Source organism: Hyperolius riggenbachi, chromosome 4 (genome assembly GCF_040937935.1).
Source record: "Hyperolius riggenbachi isolate aHypRig1 chromosome 4, aHypRig1.pri, whole genome shotgun sequence".
Classification (NCBI taxonomy): domain Eukaryota; kingdom Metazoa; phylum Chordata; class Amphibia; order Anura; family Hyperoliidae; genus Hyperolius; species Hyperolius riggenbachi.
Genome location: NC_090649.1, coordinates 88,810,068 through 88,824,132, shown reverse-complemented (window position 1 = coordinate 88,824,132; position 14,065 = coordinate 88,810,068). Strand labels below are relative to the sequence as shown.

Genomic DNA, 14,065 nt, shown 5'->3' with positions numbered 1-14,065 from the left:
CAGGGTCTGTGGTTTAAAGGATTAAAGGCAGTGGATCAGCAGGACAGCCAGGCAACTGGTATTGTTTAAATGGAAAATAATATAGAAGCCCCCATATTCCTCTCAATTCAGTTGTCCTTTAAAGAGACTCTGAAGCGAGTATAAATTTACTTTTTTAACATGCAGTCATGTTAATCAGTATAACCGCTGCTAAAACGCCGCTATCCCACAGCAAAACGAGGGGTTTATACCCCTCAAATCCCCTCTCCTACCTCCGGGGAGAGCTTCCTGATGAGGCAGAGCTTGTGGCTGTAGCTCTGCCTCTCAGTGCGTCAATCCCGGCTGATCGCCACCTCTTCCCACCACTCTCAATCTGCCTTCACAGAGAGGGGCGGAGGAGAGGCAGAGATCCGCGCGGTGATTGACACGCATAGAGGCAGAGCTGCAGCCGTAAGCTCTGCCTACATGAGCAGCAAAATACATGACCAAGAAAGTCGTGGATTTTGCAGGGGGGATTTGGGGGGTATAAACCCCTCGTTTTAGCTGCGGTTATACCGATTAACATTACTGCATGTTAAAAAAGTAGATTTATACCCGCTTCAGAGTCTCTTTATCCACTTCAAGGGAACCTTAACCATGGTAAAAAGGAAAAAAAGTTTCACTTACCTGGGGCTTTCCCAAGCCTCCTGCAGCCGTCCTGTGCCCGCACTGCTCCTCCAGTGTTCTCCGGTCCCCCGCCGCCGCTTAGTTTCATTTTCGGCCAACTACCAGGCGTCCTCCTGCAACGCGTTCTATTCTTCCACATTCCCCGACGTAAAGTGGTGTAAAGCGCGTCAGTCGGACGCGCTTTACGGCGGGGCATGCGTTCCATGGACGCGCTTTACAGTACTTTACGTCGGGGAATGCGGAAGAATAGGACGCATTGCAGGAGGACGAAAACAAAACTAAGCCGCGGCGGGGGACCGGAGGACACTGGAGGAGCTGCGCGGGCACAGGATGGCTGCAGGAGGCTTGGGAACGCCCCAGGTAAGTATTTTTTTTTTTTTACCACGGTTAAGGTTCCCTTTAAGGACTGCAGCCTTAAAACCCCTTAAAGAGAACCCGAGGTGGGATTTTATTATGCTAGTGGGGCACAGAAGCTGGTTGTGCACACGAACACCAGCCTCTGTTGCCCCATGGTGTGCCTCCAAGACCCCCCTGTGCGCCGCTATACCCCCCCGCAGTGCTGGCGACACGCAGCGTGTCGCCAGCACAATGTTTACCTAAGCGCTGTCAGTCAGCGCCGCTCCCCCGCCTCCTCCATATCGGCGCTACCCGCCGTGTCCCTTCCCTCCGGGATGATTGGAGGGAAGTGACGCGGGCGGGTAGCGCCGATACGGAGCAGGCGGGGGAGCGGCGCTGACAGACAGCGCTTAGGTAAACATTGTGCTGGTGACACGCTGCGTGTCGCCAGCACTGCGGGGGGTATAGCGGCGCACAGGGGGGTCTTGGAGGCACACCATGGGGCAACAGAGGCTGGTGTTAGTGTGCACAACCAGCCTCTGTGCACCACTAGCATAATAAAATCCCACCTCGGGTTCTCTTTAAGGACCAGACACTTTTTTTCTATTCAGACCACTGCAGCTTTAAAGGGACTCCGAGCTCATAAAAAAAAATGAAAGTTGTACTCACCTAGGGCTTTCTCCAGCCCAGTGCTGGTCGGGAGGTCCCACGACGGCGTCCTGGCTCTTCTCCTTCTCCCCGCTCCGGAATGGCTGACAGGCCGCAGCCCGGGCGACACTCGGCTGAGTGTCGGGCTGCTCCTTCCGCGTATGACGCGGATTACGTCACACGCCGGCCGCCTCGCGTCATCACGGCGGCCGGCGTGCCAGTACTGCGCATGCGCGATTAAAGCGCGCATGCGCCGTACTGCCACGCCGGCCGCTGTGATGAAGCGAGGCGGCCGGCGTGTGACGTAATCCGCGTCATACGCGGAAGGAGCAGCCCGACACTCAGCCGAGTGTCGCCCGGGCTGCGGCCTGTCAGCCATTCCGGAGCGGGGAGAAGGAGAAGAGTCAGGACACCGTCGTGGGACCTCCTGACCAGCACTGGGCTGGAGAAAGCCCCAGGTGAGTACAACTTTAATTTTTTTCTTTGAGCTCGGAGTCCCTTTAACGGTTTATTGCTCGGTCATACAACCTACTATCTAAATGAATTTTAACTCCTTTTCTTGTCACTAATACAGCTTTCTTTTGGTGCTATTTGATTGCTGCTGTGATTTTTAGTTTTTATTATCAAAAAAGACATGAATTTTGTCAAAAAAATGATTTTTTAAATTTTCTTTGCTGACATTTTTCAAATAAAGTAAAATTTCTATATACATTTTTGTCTAAATTTATTGTGCTACATGTCTTTGATCAATAAATAGACACTTATTAGATTTTTTTTGTTTGGGTAAAAGTTATAGCGTTTACAAACTATGGTGCAAAAAGTTAATTTTCCCATTTTGAAGCATCTGTGACTTTTCTGAGCACCTGTCATGTTTCATGAGATGCTAGAATTCCAGGATAGTATAAATACCCCCAAATGACCCCAAAGAAGACATCCCAAAGTATTCACTAAGAGGCATGGTGAGTTCATGGAAGATTTTATTTTTTGGCACAAGTTAGCGGAAAATGACACTTTGTGACAAAAAAAAAATTTAAAAAAAGTTTCCATTTCTGCTAACTTGTGACAAAAAAAATTAAATCTGCCACGGACTCACCATGCCCCTCCCTGAATACTTTGTGGTATCTACTTTCCGAAATGGGGTCATTGGTGGGGTGTGTTTACTGACCTGGCATTTTGGGGGGTGCAAAATTGTAAGCACCCCTGTAAAGCCTAACGGTGCTCATAGGACTTTGGGCCCCTTAGCGCACCTAGGCTGCAAAAAAGTGTCACACATGTGGTATCGCCGTACTCAGGAGAAATTGTATAATGTGTTTTGGGGTGTATTTTTACACATTCACATGCTGGGTGGGAGTAATATCTCTGTAAATGAGCATGGGTATGTGTAAAAATACACCCCAAAACACATTATACTACTTCTCCTGAGTACGGCAATACCACATGTGTGACACTTTTTTGCAGCCTAGGTGCGCTGAGGGGCCTAAAGTCCAATGAGTACCTTTAAGATTTCACAGATCATTTTGAGGCATTTGATTTCCAGACTATGCCTCACGGTTTAGGGCCCCTAAAATGCCAGGGCAGTATAGGAACCCCACAAGTGACCCCATTTTAGAAAGACGACACCCCAAGGTATTCCATTAAGAGTATGGTGAGTTCATAGAAGATTTTATTTTTTGTCACAAGTTAACGGAAATTGATTTTTATTGTTTTTTTCACAAAGAGCCGTTTTCCACTAACTTGTGACAAAAAATAAAATGAACTCATCATACACCTAACAGAATACCTTGGAATGTCTTCTTTCTAAAATGGGGTCACTTGTGGGCTTCCTATACTGCCCTGGCATTTTAGGGGCCCTAAACCGTGAGGAGTAGTCTAGAAACCAAATGCCTCAAAATGACTGTTCAGGGGTATAAGCATCTGCAAATTTTGATGACAGGTGGTCTATGAGGCAGGGCTGTAGAGTCGGAGTCGAGGAGTCGGGGCAATTTTGGGCACTTGGAGTTGGAGTCGGAGTCGTTGATTTCATAAACTGAGGAGTCGGAGTCGGATGATTTTTATACAAAATCCACAGCCCTGTTAAGTATTAGACTAAGGGGTCGGAGTCGAGGAGTCGGAGCCATTTCCAGTAGTCGGAGTTGGAGTCGGAGTAATGGATTCATAAACTGAGAAGTCAGAAGATTTTTGTACCGACTCCACAGCCCTGTATGAGGGGCCGAATTTTGTGGAACCGGTCATAAGCAGGGTGGCCTCTTAGATGACAGGTTGTATTGGCACTGAAGTGCAGGAAGCGCAGGATGTTCTCAAATCGTGACCTGGACATGGCAGCAGAGAACATGGGCATGTGATGTAAGACCAATAAGACCGCAATACATTATTTTGACTAGACCCATGTTAAGGAGAATGCCCCAAAAAATGTTGAGTTTGGAAACTCGGAGTTGTTTCCACTGAAAAGGCTAGGCATGGTAGCTTCTCGTATTGGCGGTTGCATATTGTGTGGCATAACGGTTGGTCTCAGCCACAATTAAGTCGTAGAGATCCACGGTGCAGAACAGATGAAAAAAGTCTAGGGCCAATCCTAGATTATCTGTCTCAACCTGGTCTCCAGACTGGGCGGTGAAAGGGGGCAGTACGGGTGCGACGGAACCAGGGGATTGCCAATTGGGATTTACCAGCACCTCTGGGAGACTGGGTAGTACGGGCCCGTTTTGCTGGTGGCTGCGACTCAGGTCTTAATGCACATGTCACCGAAACGGTTTCTACTACCATGCTTGTGCTTGCTACTTCAGCAGGGTAAGTACTACGGTAGTACTGGTGCTAGGTCCAGGAGATGCTACGCTGCTGGTGCATGCCTCACCAAGAAAACTCGGATCAGCGCTAGCACCACTCTGCTGCCCTTGAGTCTGATCTTGCGGTCCAGTGACAATGGGTGTGGTATGCTTGGCCCTTGCCGGGACCTAAACCTCGTCATTGCTATCGGTCAGAGAGCCACTGCTGTTCACCGGTTCGTTTTCTTACCCGGATGATTCGTCGGATGAGGCTTCCCAATCGCACTTACCCCACTGGGCTAAAATCTCGGCGGCCTCTTCAGCGGAATACCCCTTTTTTGCCATGGTGGACTGCTAAATTTAGGGGGTATTCCTCTGAGACTACCCAGGAAAAAGAGTACCTACCTAGCAAAAGGGAGTTCATGTGAAGTAGAAAGCTGTGGTCACTGAGTTTTGATTTAAAAAATCTGATCTTTACAGTGCCACAGTTCTTGTACAGTGTTTTTTGCAGTGATCAGAAAAAAAAAATTCTGTCGTGGGCAGGTGAAGGTTTGGCCGGATGATCAGAAGCCCGCAGGGGGCAGATTAGGGCCTGATCTAATGGATAGGAGTGCTAGGGGGTGACAGGAGGCGATTAATGGGTGTCTCAGGGGGTGATTAGAGGGGAGAATAGATGCAATCAATGCACTGGGGAGGTGATCGGAAGGGGGTCTGAGGGGGATCTGAGGGTTTGGCCGAGTGATCAGGAGCCCACATGGGGCAAATTAGGGCCTGATCTGATGGGTAGGTGTGCTAGGGGGTGACAGGAGGTGATTGATGGGTGTCTTGGTGTGATTAGAGGGGCGAATTGATGCAATCAATGCACTGGGTAGGTGATAAGGGGGGGCTGAGGGTGTGGGCGGATGAGAGGGGGCAGATGAGGGTCTGATCTGATGGGTATGAAGGGTAGCAGTGACAGGGGGTGATTGATGGGTGATCAGTGGGTGATTAGAGGGGAGAACAGATGTAAATAATGCATTGGCGAGGTGATCAGGGGGGGGGGTCTGAGTGCAATCTGAGGGTGTGGGCGGGTGTTTGGGTGCCCGCAAGGTTCAGATTAGGGTCTGATCTGATGGGTAGCAGTGGCGGGGTGATTGATTGGTGATCAGGGTGTGATTAGAGGGGAGAATAGATGCAAGCAATGCACTGGCGAGGTGATCAGGGGGGTCTGAAGGCGATTTGAGGGTGTGGGCGGGTAATTGGGTGCCCGCAAGGGGCAGATTAGGGTCTGATCTGATTGGTAGCAGTGACAGGGGGTGATTGATGGGTGATCAGTGGGTGATTAGAGGGGAGAACAGGTGTAAACAATGCACTTGGGAGGTGATCGGAGGGCGGGTCTGCGGGCGATCTGAGGGTGTGAGCGGGTGATCAGATGCCCGCAAGGGGCAGGTTAGGGTCAGATCTGATTAATCTGGTGGCAGTGACAGGTGGTGATGGGGTGATTGATGGGTGATTGACAGGTGATCAGTGGGTGATTACAGGGAGAATAGATGTGTACAGTACACGGGGGGGGGGGGGGTCTGGGGAGGATCTGAGGGTGTGGGGGGTGATCAGGAGCCCCCAGGGGGCAGTTTAGGACCTAATCCAAAATATAGCGTTGACAGATAGTGACAGGGGGTGGTTGATGGGTGATTAGGGGTGTGATTGGGTGCAAACAGTGGTCTGAGGGGGTGATCGGGGGGGGGGGGGTCTGAGGGGTGTTGTGGGCGATCAGATGGACAGGATCAGTGTGTGCGTGTGCGATTATATACACAGCTACCTCCTCCCCGGTGGTCGCTCTGTATACATAAAGTGTATTATACACTTTTCTACGGCGAATTCGGAGGGTTAAAAACCCACCGGCACTGCTAATTGGCCGGCGGGTTGATGTTGCGGGTGGACGGAGCCTAATGCCGGCGAATGCGTGCACATCCCTGCTTGTGATCCCCGGCTAATCAGTCCCCCAGGTGCCGCCGCCGATCAGCATTACATGGTCCTGGGGGAGCCACCTTGCCGACGCCCATAGGTGGTGGCCGGCTGGCAAGTGGTTAATGAAGGATGGTTTGTAGATATATCTTTCCTCGGATACAGAATCAGATTTTATACTCTTTAGTTCTGACAAACTCATAAACATTACCAAGAGAGTAACTACAGGAGGAACCCTGCCACTATGGGAGGCCCAGAGCTGTGGGGTGCCCCTACTATTTTCTCTACCTCCTTCTGATGCAGGGGTCTTGCCTCTAAATCAAGAAGTGTTCTGTAATATCTGTAGTTAGTATGTAATGTAAGCCCCTCAGATGTGTTTGTTTGTGACTTTTTTACCATTAGGAATTAACCAATGTTTGTTTGTTTTTATTGTAGAACTGGCGTTCCCACTGTCTTTGCCTTGCCCTGTCATTGATGGGAAATCAACTGGATCGCATCACTCACCTGAATTACAGCGAGCTGCCAACAGGGGACCCCTCTGGGATAGAGAAGGACGAGTTGCGAGTTGGGGTTGCATATTTTTTCTCGGATGAGGAGGAGGACCTGGACGATAGAGGGCATTCTGAGAGATACACTGTGAGGGACGCTAGTCCAAGTGAATGTGAGGGACACCTTCTACTCAATGAAATAGAGTTCACTGCCTTTAGTTGTCAGGAATGCATCTTTTCCAAGCTCAGGGGCAGCCAAGACCTCAGTGTCTACCCTATGCAAGGCTTGTTGACCTTCTGCCAACCAGGAGACCTCCTAGAATTGCTGTTTATTTGCCCTGCTGCAGACCACCCTCCTCCCCCATCACCTCATTGGGCAGTCTACATTGGTCAGGGACAGATCATTCATTTGCATCATGGGGAGATCCGCAAAGACAATGTTTTCGAGGTTGGAGGAGGGTGCATGGGCAGGGTGGTGAGTAGTTGGTATCACTACAGGCCCCTAACAGTTGAGCTGGTCCTTCAGAATGCATGTGGACACCTTGGCTTGAGAAGTGAGGAGATCTGTTGGACTAACTCGGAGAGCTTTGCTGCCTGGTGTAGGTTCGGCAATAGGGAGTTTAAAGCTGGCGGGGAAGTCCATTCTGGTAATCTTCAGTATTTCTTGAAACTTCATTTGGAAGAAAACAACATTCATACCATGAGGTTTCACAGCCTGGAGGATCTTATACGAGAGAAGCGAAATTTGGACGCTAGTGGGAAATTAAGAGTCATCAAAGAACTCTCCATGATGGAGAACAAAGAGTAAGATCGTATAGACCTCTCTGTAGTGGAGAGACTGGATCTAGGATGGCAGTTCCATCCCTCGACTTGCCAAACGAGGCTGCACCTTCGTGGACATCTTTCTAAGGATCATGTCAACATTCCTGAAACCAGCATTACACCATAGCCACTATTTGTTTTTTGGCTTTTACAACATGGTTATCACCACGTATCTAAAGAATCAAAAAAAAAAAGCAACAACAAATCCTGAGTATGTTGGCTGTAGTGTTGATGTCTTATTAAGCATTTAGCTATGTGCTAAATAAAATTTCAAATTGAAATTTTTTTATTTTCATGGCTTTAATCCATGACTGTTTAACCACAGAGCCAATAAATTGAATTTCTCTATTTGCAGATTTTAGTGTCACTGTTTATTTTGTTCTGTCATTTCGGAAATATGGACAGTGTTCTCCCCAGGCTCTTTAAGCCTGTTGCTCTACCCAGATAATTTTGGTGCGCGCCTGGCTGTCATTGGATCATCTCCTTCTCCTATGCTTTAACCTCCTGGGCGATAATCCCGAGCTGAGCTCGGAGTATGTCGCGCAGGAGGAGTTCTCAGGCCCTGGTGGGCCGATTTGCATAATTTTTTTTTGTTACACGCAGCTAGCACTTTGCTAGCTGCGTGTAACTTCCGATCGCTGCCGATCCGCCGCTACCCGCCGTGCCGCGCAGCCCCCCTCCCCTCCCGACCCCTTGCGCAGCCTGGCCAATCAGTGCCAGGCAGCACTGGGGGTGGATCTGGACTCCCTCTGACGTCATGACGTCGGTGACATCATCCCGCCCAGTTGGCATGGCGACCAGGGAAGCCCAGCAGAAAATCCCATTCTGAACGGGATTTCCTGCTTACTCTGATCGCCGAAGGCGATCGGAGTGGGTGGGGGGATGCCGCTGCGCAGCGGCTATCATGTAGCGAGCCCAGGGCTCGCTACATGATTTAAAAATTTAAAAAAAAGTGCTGCGCCCCCTCCTGGGCGTTGTAATTGTATCGCCCAGAGGTTTAAGCAGAATTGCGCCACCCTGCATTTTTCCCCTCGCACCCCACCCGGCCACTTTTTCATGCCACCCAGCTGGAAATTATTTCTGGGGAGAACACTGATGGACTTTAGAGTAAACTTGACACTGGACTCTGGTATGAGTAAAGATGGTCAATAAGATTCCAGTAATTCTAGTGTGCCTTAAAATGTCATGCAAATTGTTTGCGGCTTGAGTTCGGACCAATCTAACTAACGCCTCTTGCACACTGCAAGCGATTCCGATTCAGATTCCGCTTTTTAATCGTTTTTTACATCCGATTCAGATTTGCAGGGTGCAGGGAGCAAGCTGCAAATCGGAATCGGATGTAAAAAACGATTAAAAAGCGGAATCTGAATCGGAATCGCTTGCAGTATGCAAGTAACTTCCTGTTGATTTTGATTGGTTCAATTTCAAGCTGCATGAAATTTGAACACAAGCCAGAATTATATCCATCTCATTGACCTTCTGATGATGTGAGTGAACTGTTCACTGTTGTAGCTCCTATGGAGGACACACCTGTACCAAATGCACATCAAACTAGCAAGCTGATAGTGGTCATTTCCTTGTTATTTCTCTCAAATGTAGTCATTTCATCGTACAGAACAGATGAAAAATTTAGAGCTAATTTACATAGATCATTAAACATTCATCAGGCTAGGTTCACAGTGGTCAGTTGCATTACGCACACATTATAATGACTGTGAAATTGCAATGGAGACTGGACATATACTTTAATACAAAGCCTGCCTACAATGAATTAGAATAATGCGATCAATTACAATGTAGTACTGTGAACAGGCCCATAGAATGGTAATGGGCAGTGAGTTGACATGCACAATTATTCTGCAACACAACTGACCACTGTGAACAGGGTGTTAAACTATTATATTTGATTATTTTATCACTTTAAAATGAATAGTTTAGGGATATTGCATTAATATCGATATGTGTTGGCCATCTCTGGGAAAAATCACACGACTGCTGAGCAACGATTGGAAACACTGTAGACAATGTAATCTTTACCTCATAAAGCAGAAGCTGATTGGTTTGTCATTTTTAGAAGTGTCATAATGGCATGTTACTGACTTACAAATATCTGGGCAATGGCTTCTGATATTAAAGTGTATCTTAAAGTGGGAATACACTCCCAAAAAATAAAATGTCAGTAACTACTCTTAGGTACGTAACATTTTATTTTCCTTGTTTGTGTAAAAACATTAAAGCGGACCCAAACCAAACATTTTTTTTAATCCAAAATATTTAGTTGCACCACTCTGACACATACAAAGATAAATAAACACTCCTTCAAGCCTATGAGCATTTCAATGCATACCTTTCACCCTTCTCTTTTCATAAATACGGTTACACAGGTGGCAGCCATTAGCAATTCCTCCTTTTCTGGACACTCTACTTCACCAGTTTGACGGATTCTGTCCCGGCAATATGAAAGGAAGGGAGAGGTTTCTCCAATAAATGTAAAATATTTTATATTTGTCATCGTGCAGCTGAAAAAAGGCTGCTATTTATTATTATAATTTAGAAAATAGATTTTATTTCTGAAATCTTGTATTTTTTATTTGGGTCCACTTTAACCACTTGATGACCCATCCTTTACCCCCCCTTAAGGACCAGCGCTGTTTTTTGTGATCTGTGCTGGGTGGGCTCTGCAGCCCCCAGCACAGATCAGGTAGCAGGCAGAGCGACCAGATCGCCCCCCCTTTTTCCCCCCTATGTGGATGATGTGCAGGGGGGGTCTGATCGCTCCTGCCTGCCTGAGGTTTGCGGGGGGGGGGGGGGGCACCTCCAAGCCCCCCTCCGCAGCGAAATTCTCCCCCTCCCTCTTCTACCTGTCCCTCCTGGTAATCGGGGCTGCACAGGACGCTATCCGTCCTGTGCAGCCTATGACAGGATGTCCTCTGTCACATGGCGGCGATCCCCGGCCGCTGATTGAACGGATCGCAGCAGCGCCGTTCAATGTAAACAAAGGAGACAAATGTCTCCTGTGTTTACATTTAGTCTGCGAGCCGCGATCAGCGGTTCGCAGGCTATTCACGGAGACCCGCTCCGTGATCTAACAGGAAACGGCCGCTCACACGCTGATTAATTAGGGAGGCACCTGTCCTCCAGCTACCACTTTGCCGCTGCACGGTATGAGTGTGCGGTCGGCAAGTGGTTAAGGCCCCGTTTCCACTATACACGTTGCTAGGGGAAAACCGCATCACAACGTAAAGAAACTGCAACCAATTCACGTCAATGGAGTAGTTTTCATTGACGCGAATTGACCTGCGTGTTGCGACGCAAGGGAATTTATGGATAGCATGTTTCAGTTTTCCACAGCACGCATCCACTTCCCTATAGCCGCAGACAGGAAGCTGCATGATGCCGCATCCGGTTGTATGGACGACAACAGGAAATACCTGCAGGGGATTCTGAGGCAATTGTCTTGCATCCACAACGCTAGTGGAAACAGGCCCTTACTTTCACTGCAGAGAGCAGTACATGCTTGCTTATATCTGGCTTATGTAATCACTGCCTGCCAGGAGACACTCTGCCTGTGTCTTGATTCTGATCCCTTCTCCCTCCCTCTGCTGGATAGACACATTGCTCTGGCTGAGTCACTTTAGCAGAAAAAGAGGGGGGCAGAGTGACAGTTTCTTCTGGCCGGCAATGATTACTTTTGCCGATTAGCCAGAGATACTCAAGCCTGTACTGCTTTCTGCAGTGGATATGTTTTTACACACAGGGAATGCTATCAAATGTTCTTTTATTTACCTAAGAGTAGGGGCGCTCATAATTGAAATTCTGAGTAGCACGTCCTGCCTGCAGGAGAGGTAGGGATAACTTACCCATGCTGCCGCCTATTGCCGTTGCGCTCCACTCACGTTCCACATCACTCCCATGTTTCCTCTTTCAACATGGAGCAAGAAGGAAGTAATGTGGAATGCCAGTGGAGCGCATCGGCTTTAGACAGCAGCATGGGTAAGTTAACCCCGCCCCCCTCCCGCGGGCAGGAAGTGCTACTCATAACTTATGGTTTTAAGCAACCCTACCTAAGAGCAATTTTAGTGTTGGGATTATAATCACACTCTAAATCACAGGAAGATGACAGCATAGTTTTCCTTTGAAAAGTCTGATATTTTCATTTTGTTCTGGAATTTAAATGTAAGAATTGCTGCATGAGTGCCCTCTTTTCCTGCGTGACCCGAATTCCTATGAGGGTAGTGGATCAGAGCAGTGAATATCTAGAGTCTCTTTCCTTAACACGTCTCTTTATCCCTAATCATCTGTGTCTGGTAAATCCTCAGAGACGGCATAATTGTATTGTAGATATGACTTTGTAAACAGAAGAGCGGGGAGGGGCGAATGGGAGCCCAGAGTAATTATAAGAATTTAACATTATACCAGACAAATATTTTCAGCACAGATCTGCTTGTGGCTAACAAACAAAACAAAAGCCCTTGCTTACTGTACTTTCCAAGGCACTTAGAGGATGTGCTAAAGGGTTGGGGCCAAATCAACCAGCACCTGCTTGATATTAAAGGAACTCCGAGCACCTCTCATGGGTACTGCAAAGTACTTAAAGAGACACTGAAGCGAGAATAAATCTCGCTTCAGTGCTTATATTCAGCAGGGGCATGTGTGCCCCTGCTAAAACGCCGCTATCCCGCGGCTAAACGGGGGTCCCTTCACCCCCAAACCCACCCCTGCAAAATCAACGACCAACTTGGTCTTAGATTTTGCTGCTCTTGAGGCAGGGCTAACGGCTGCAGCCCTGCCTCTAAGCGCCGTCTATCAGCGGCGCATCGCCGCCTCTCCCCCGCCCCTCTCAGCGAAGAAAGACTGAGAGGGGCGGGGGAAAGGCGGAGATACGCGCGTGAGCCAGGGCTGCGGCGGTTAGCCCTGCCTCTATGCGGAAGAGATCCCCCGCTGCACAGAGGGGATTTGTGAGGTAAGGGACCCCCGTTTAGCGGCGCGATAGCGGCGGTTTAGCAGGGGCACGCATGCCCCTGCTATCTATGAGGTCTGAAGCGAGATTCATTCTCGCTTCAGACTCTCTTTAAAAGGAACCTAAACTGAGAGGGATATGGATGTTTCCTTTTAAACAATACCAGTTACTTGGCAGTCCTGCTGAGCTCTTTGGCTGTAGCAGTGGCTGAATCACAGACCTGAAACAAGCATGCAGTTAATTCAGTCTGACTTCTGTCAGAGCACCTGATCTGCATGCTTGGTGAGGGTCTGTGGCTAAAAGTATTGGAGGCACAGGATTAGCAGGAGAGTCAGGCAACTGGTATTATTTTAAAAGGACAAATCCATATCCTTCTCAGTTTAGGTTCCCTTTAAAGATGCATACCATTCTGTAGCTTGTGCTCTCCTCTTTCATTTGATGCCTGAATCGCCATTCTACACCATTCTATAGTTTTCATTAGAATTAAGTTTAAAAATTGCCATCTTGGCTTTGTTATAACTTCCGGGTCACCCCTGTCTTCTCTGTTAGAGAAGTGCATCACTGAATAAAGCAGGAAGAGGAAGTGACACGCATGGCCATTGCAAGAGGCTCCTCCAGAGGGGTCATAGCACGACTTTGTTGGAAGTCATCTGGCTTAAAGGCATACCCATGAGAGGTGCTCGGAGTCCCTTTAACCCTTTGTATACCGAAGTTCACTCTTAGGCCTCATTCACAGTGCTGTTTTCCCCACTGCATAAACACATTAACCTGACAGCCCATGTTAAGATGCGTACACAAATCCAATGTTTATCGGCCAACTACTGGCCAATTTTATCACTTCCATGTCGTTTGAGGGCCAAAAGTCTTTAAATACTATGAATAGATTGTTTAGGTAAGCTCTCCTTTTACATGGAAGTGGTCAAATTGGCCAATCAAAATTGGATGTGTGTAGTAGGATTTAGTCAATGGGCTTATTCACAGCTAATGCGTTTTCTTTTTTTTTTTTTTTTTTTTTTTTTTCAAACTCAGCATACCTACAGGGTATATCCCGACTGCTTTTAAGGCTTCACAGCAGTGCTCCTCATGTCGGGTAAAGTTTGCATCACAGTTTGAAGAGTTGTATTTTATTAATGATAATCAAAGGAAAATACCAATAATAACAGCCAACATGAGGTTATATAGTGATTATGCTGTATATTAAAATAAATAATGCACTACATATCCACACACCCATTCAGTACTGTCCCCAGTCACCCCCTCCCCGGCAACCCCGACCTTAAGTCACCTCTGTCCAGCCAGCAAGCTGCTTCCTGACAGTAACAGATACAGGCGCCCACAGGGAGAAAAGAGGGCGATGCACAAGAGGCACCACAGAGAAGGAAAAATAAATAGCTAAACAAACAAACGGCCCCCACCCACATCCAAGCAGAGAGCTAATGCGTTTTCTAATCGCCAAATAA

At 47.9% G+C, this 14,065-nt stretch overlaps 1 protein-coding gene across 1 annotated transcript in view; it reads left to right on the top strand.

Moving 5' to 3' along the window:
* The window catches only part of LRATD1 (LRAT domain containing 1), a 51,147-nt gene extending 43,148 nt beyond the window's left edge, over positions 1-7,999 (top strand). Inside the window, exon 2 of the mRNA XM_068279084.1 lies at positions 6,771-7,999. Within this exon, the coding sequence (XP_068135185.1) occupies positions 6,810-7,631 (822 nt within the window). The 5' untranslated portion in view covers positions 6,771-6,809 and the 3' untranslated portion in view covers positions 7,632-7,999. The remainder of the gene's footprint in view (positions 1-6,770) is intronic.
* Positions 8,000-14,065: the final 6,066 nt, after the last annotated feature.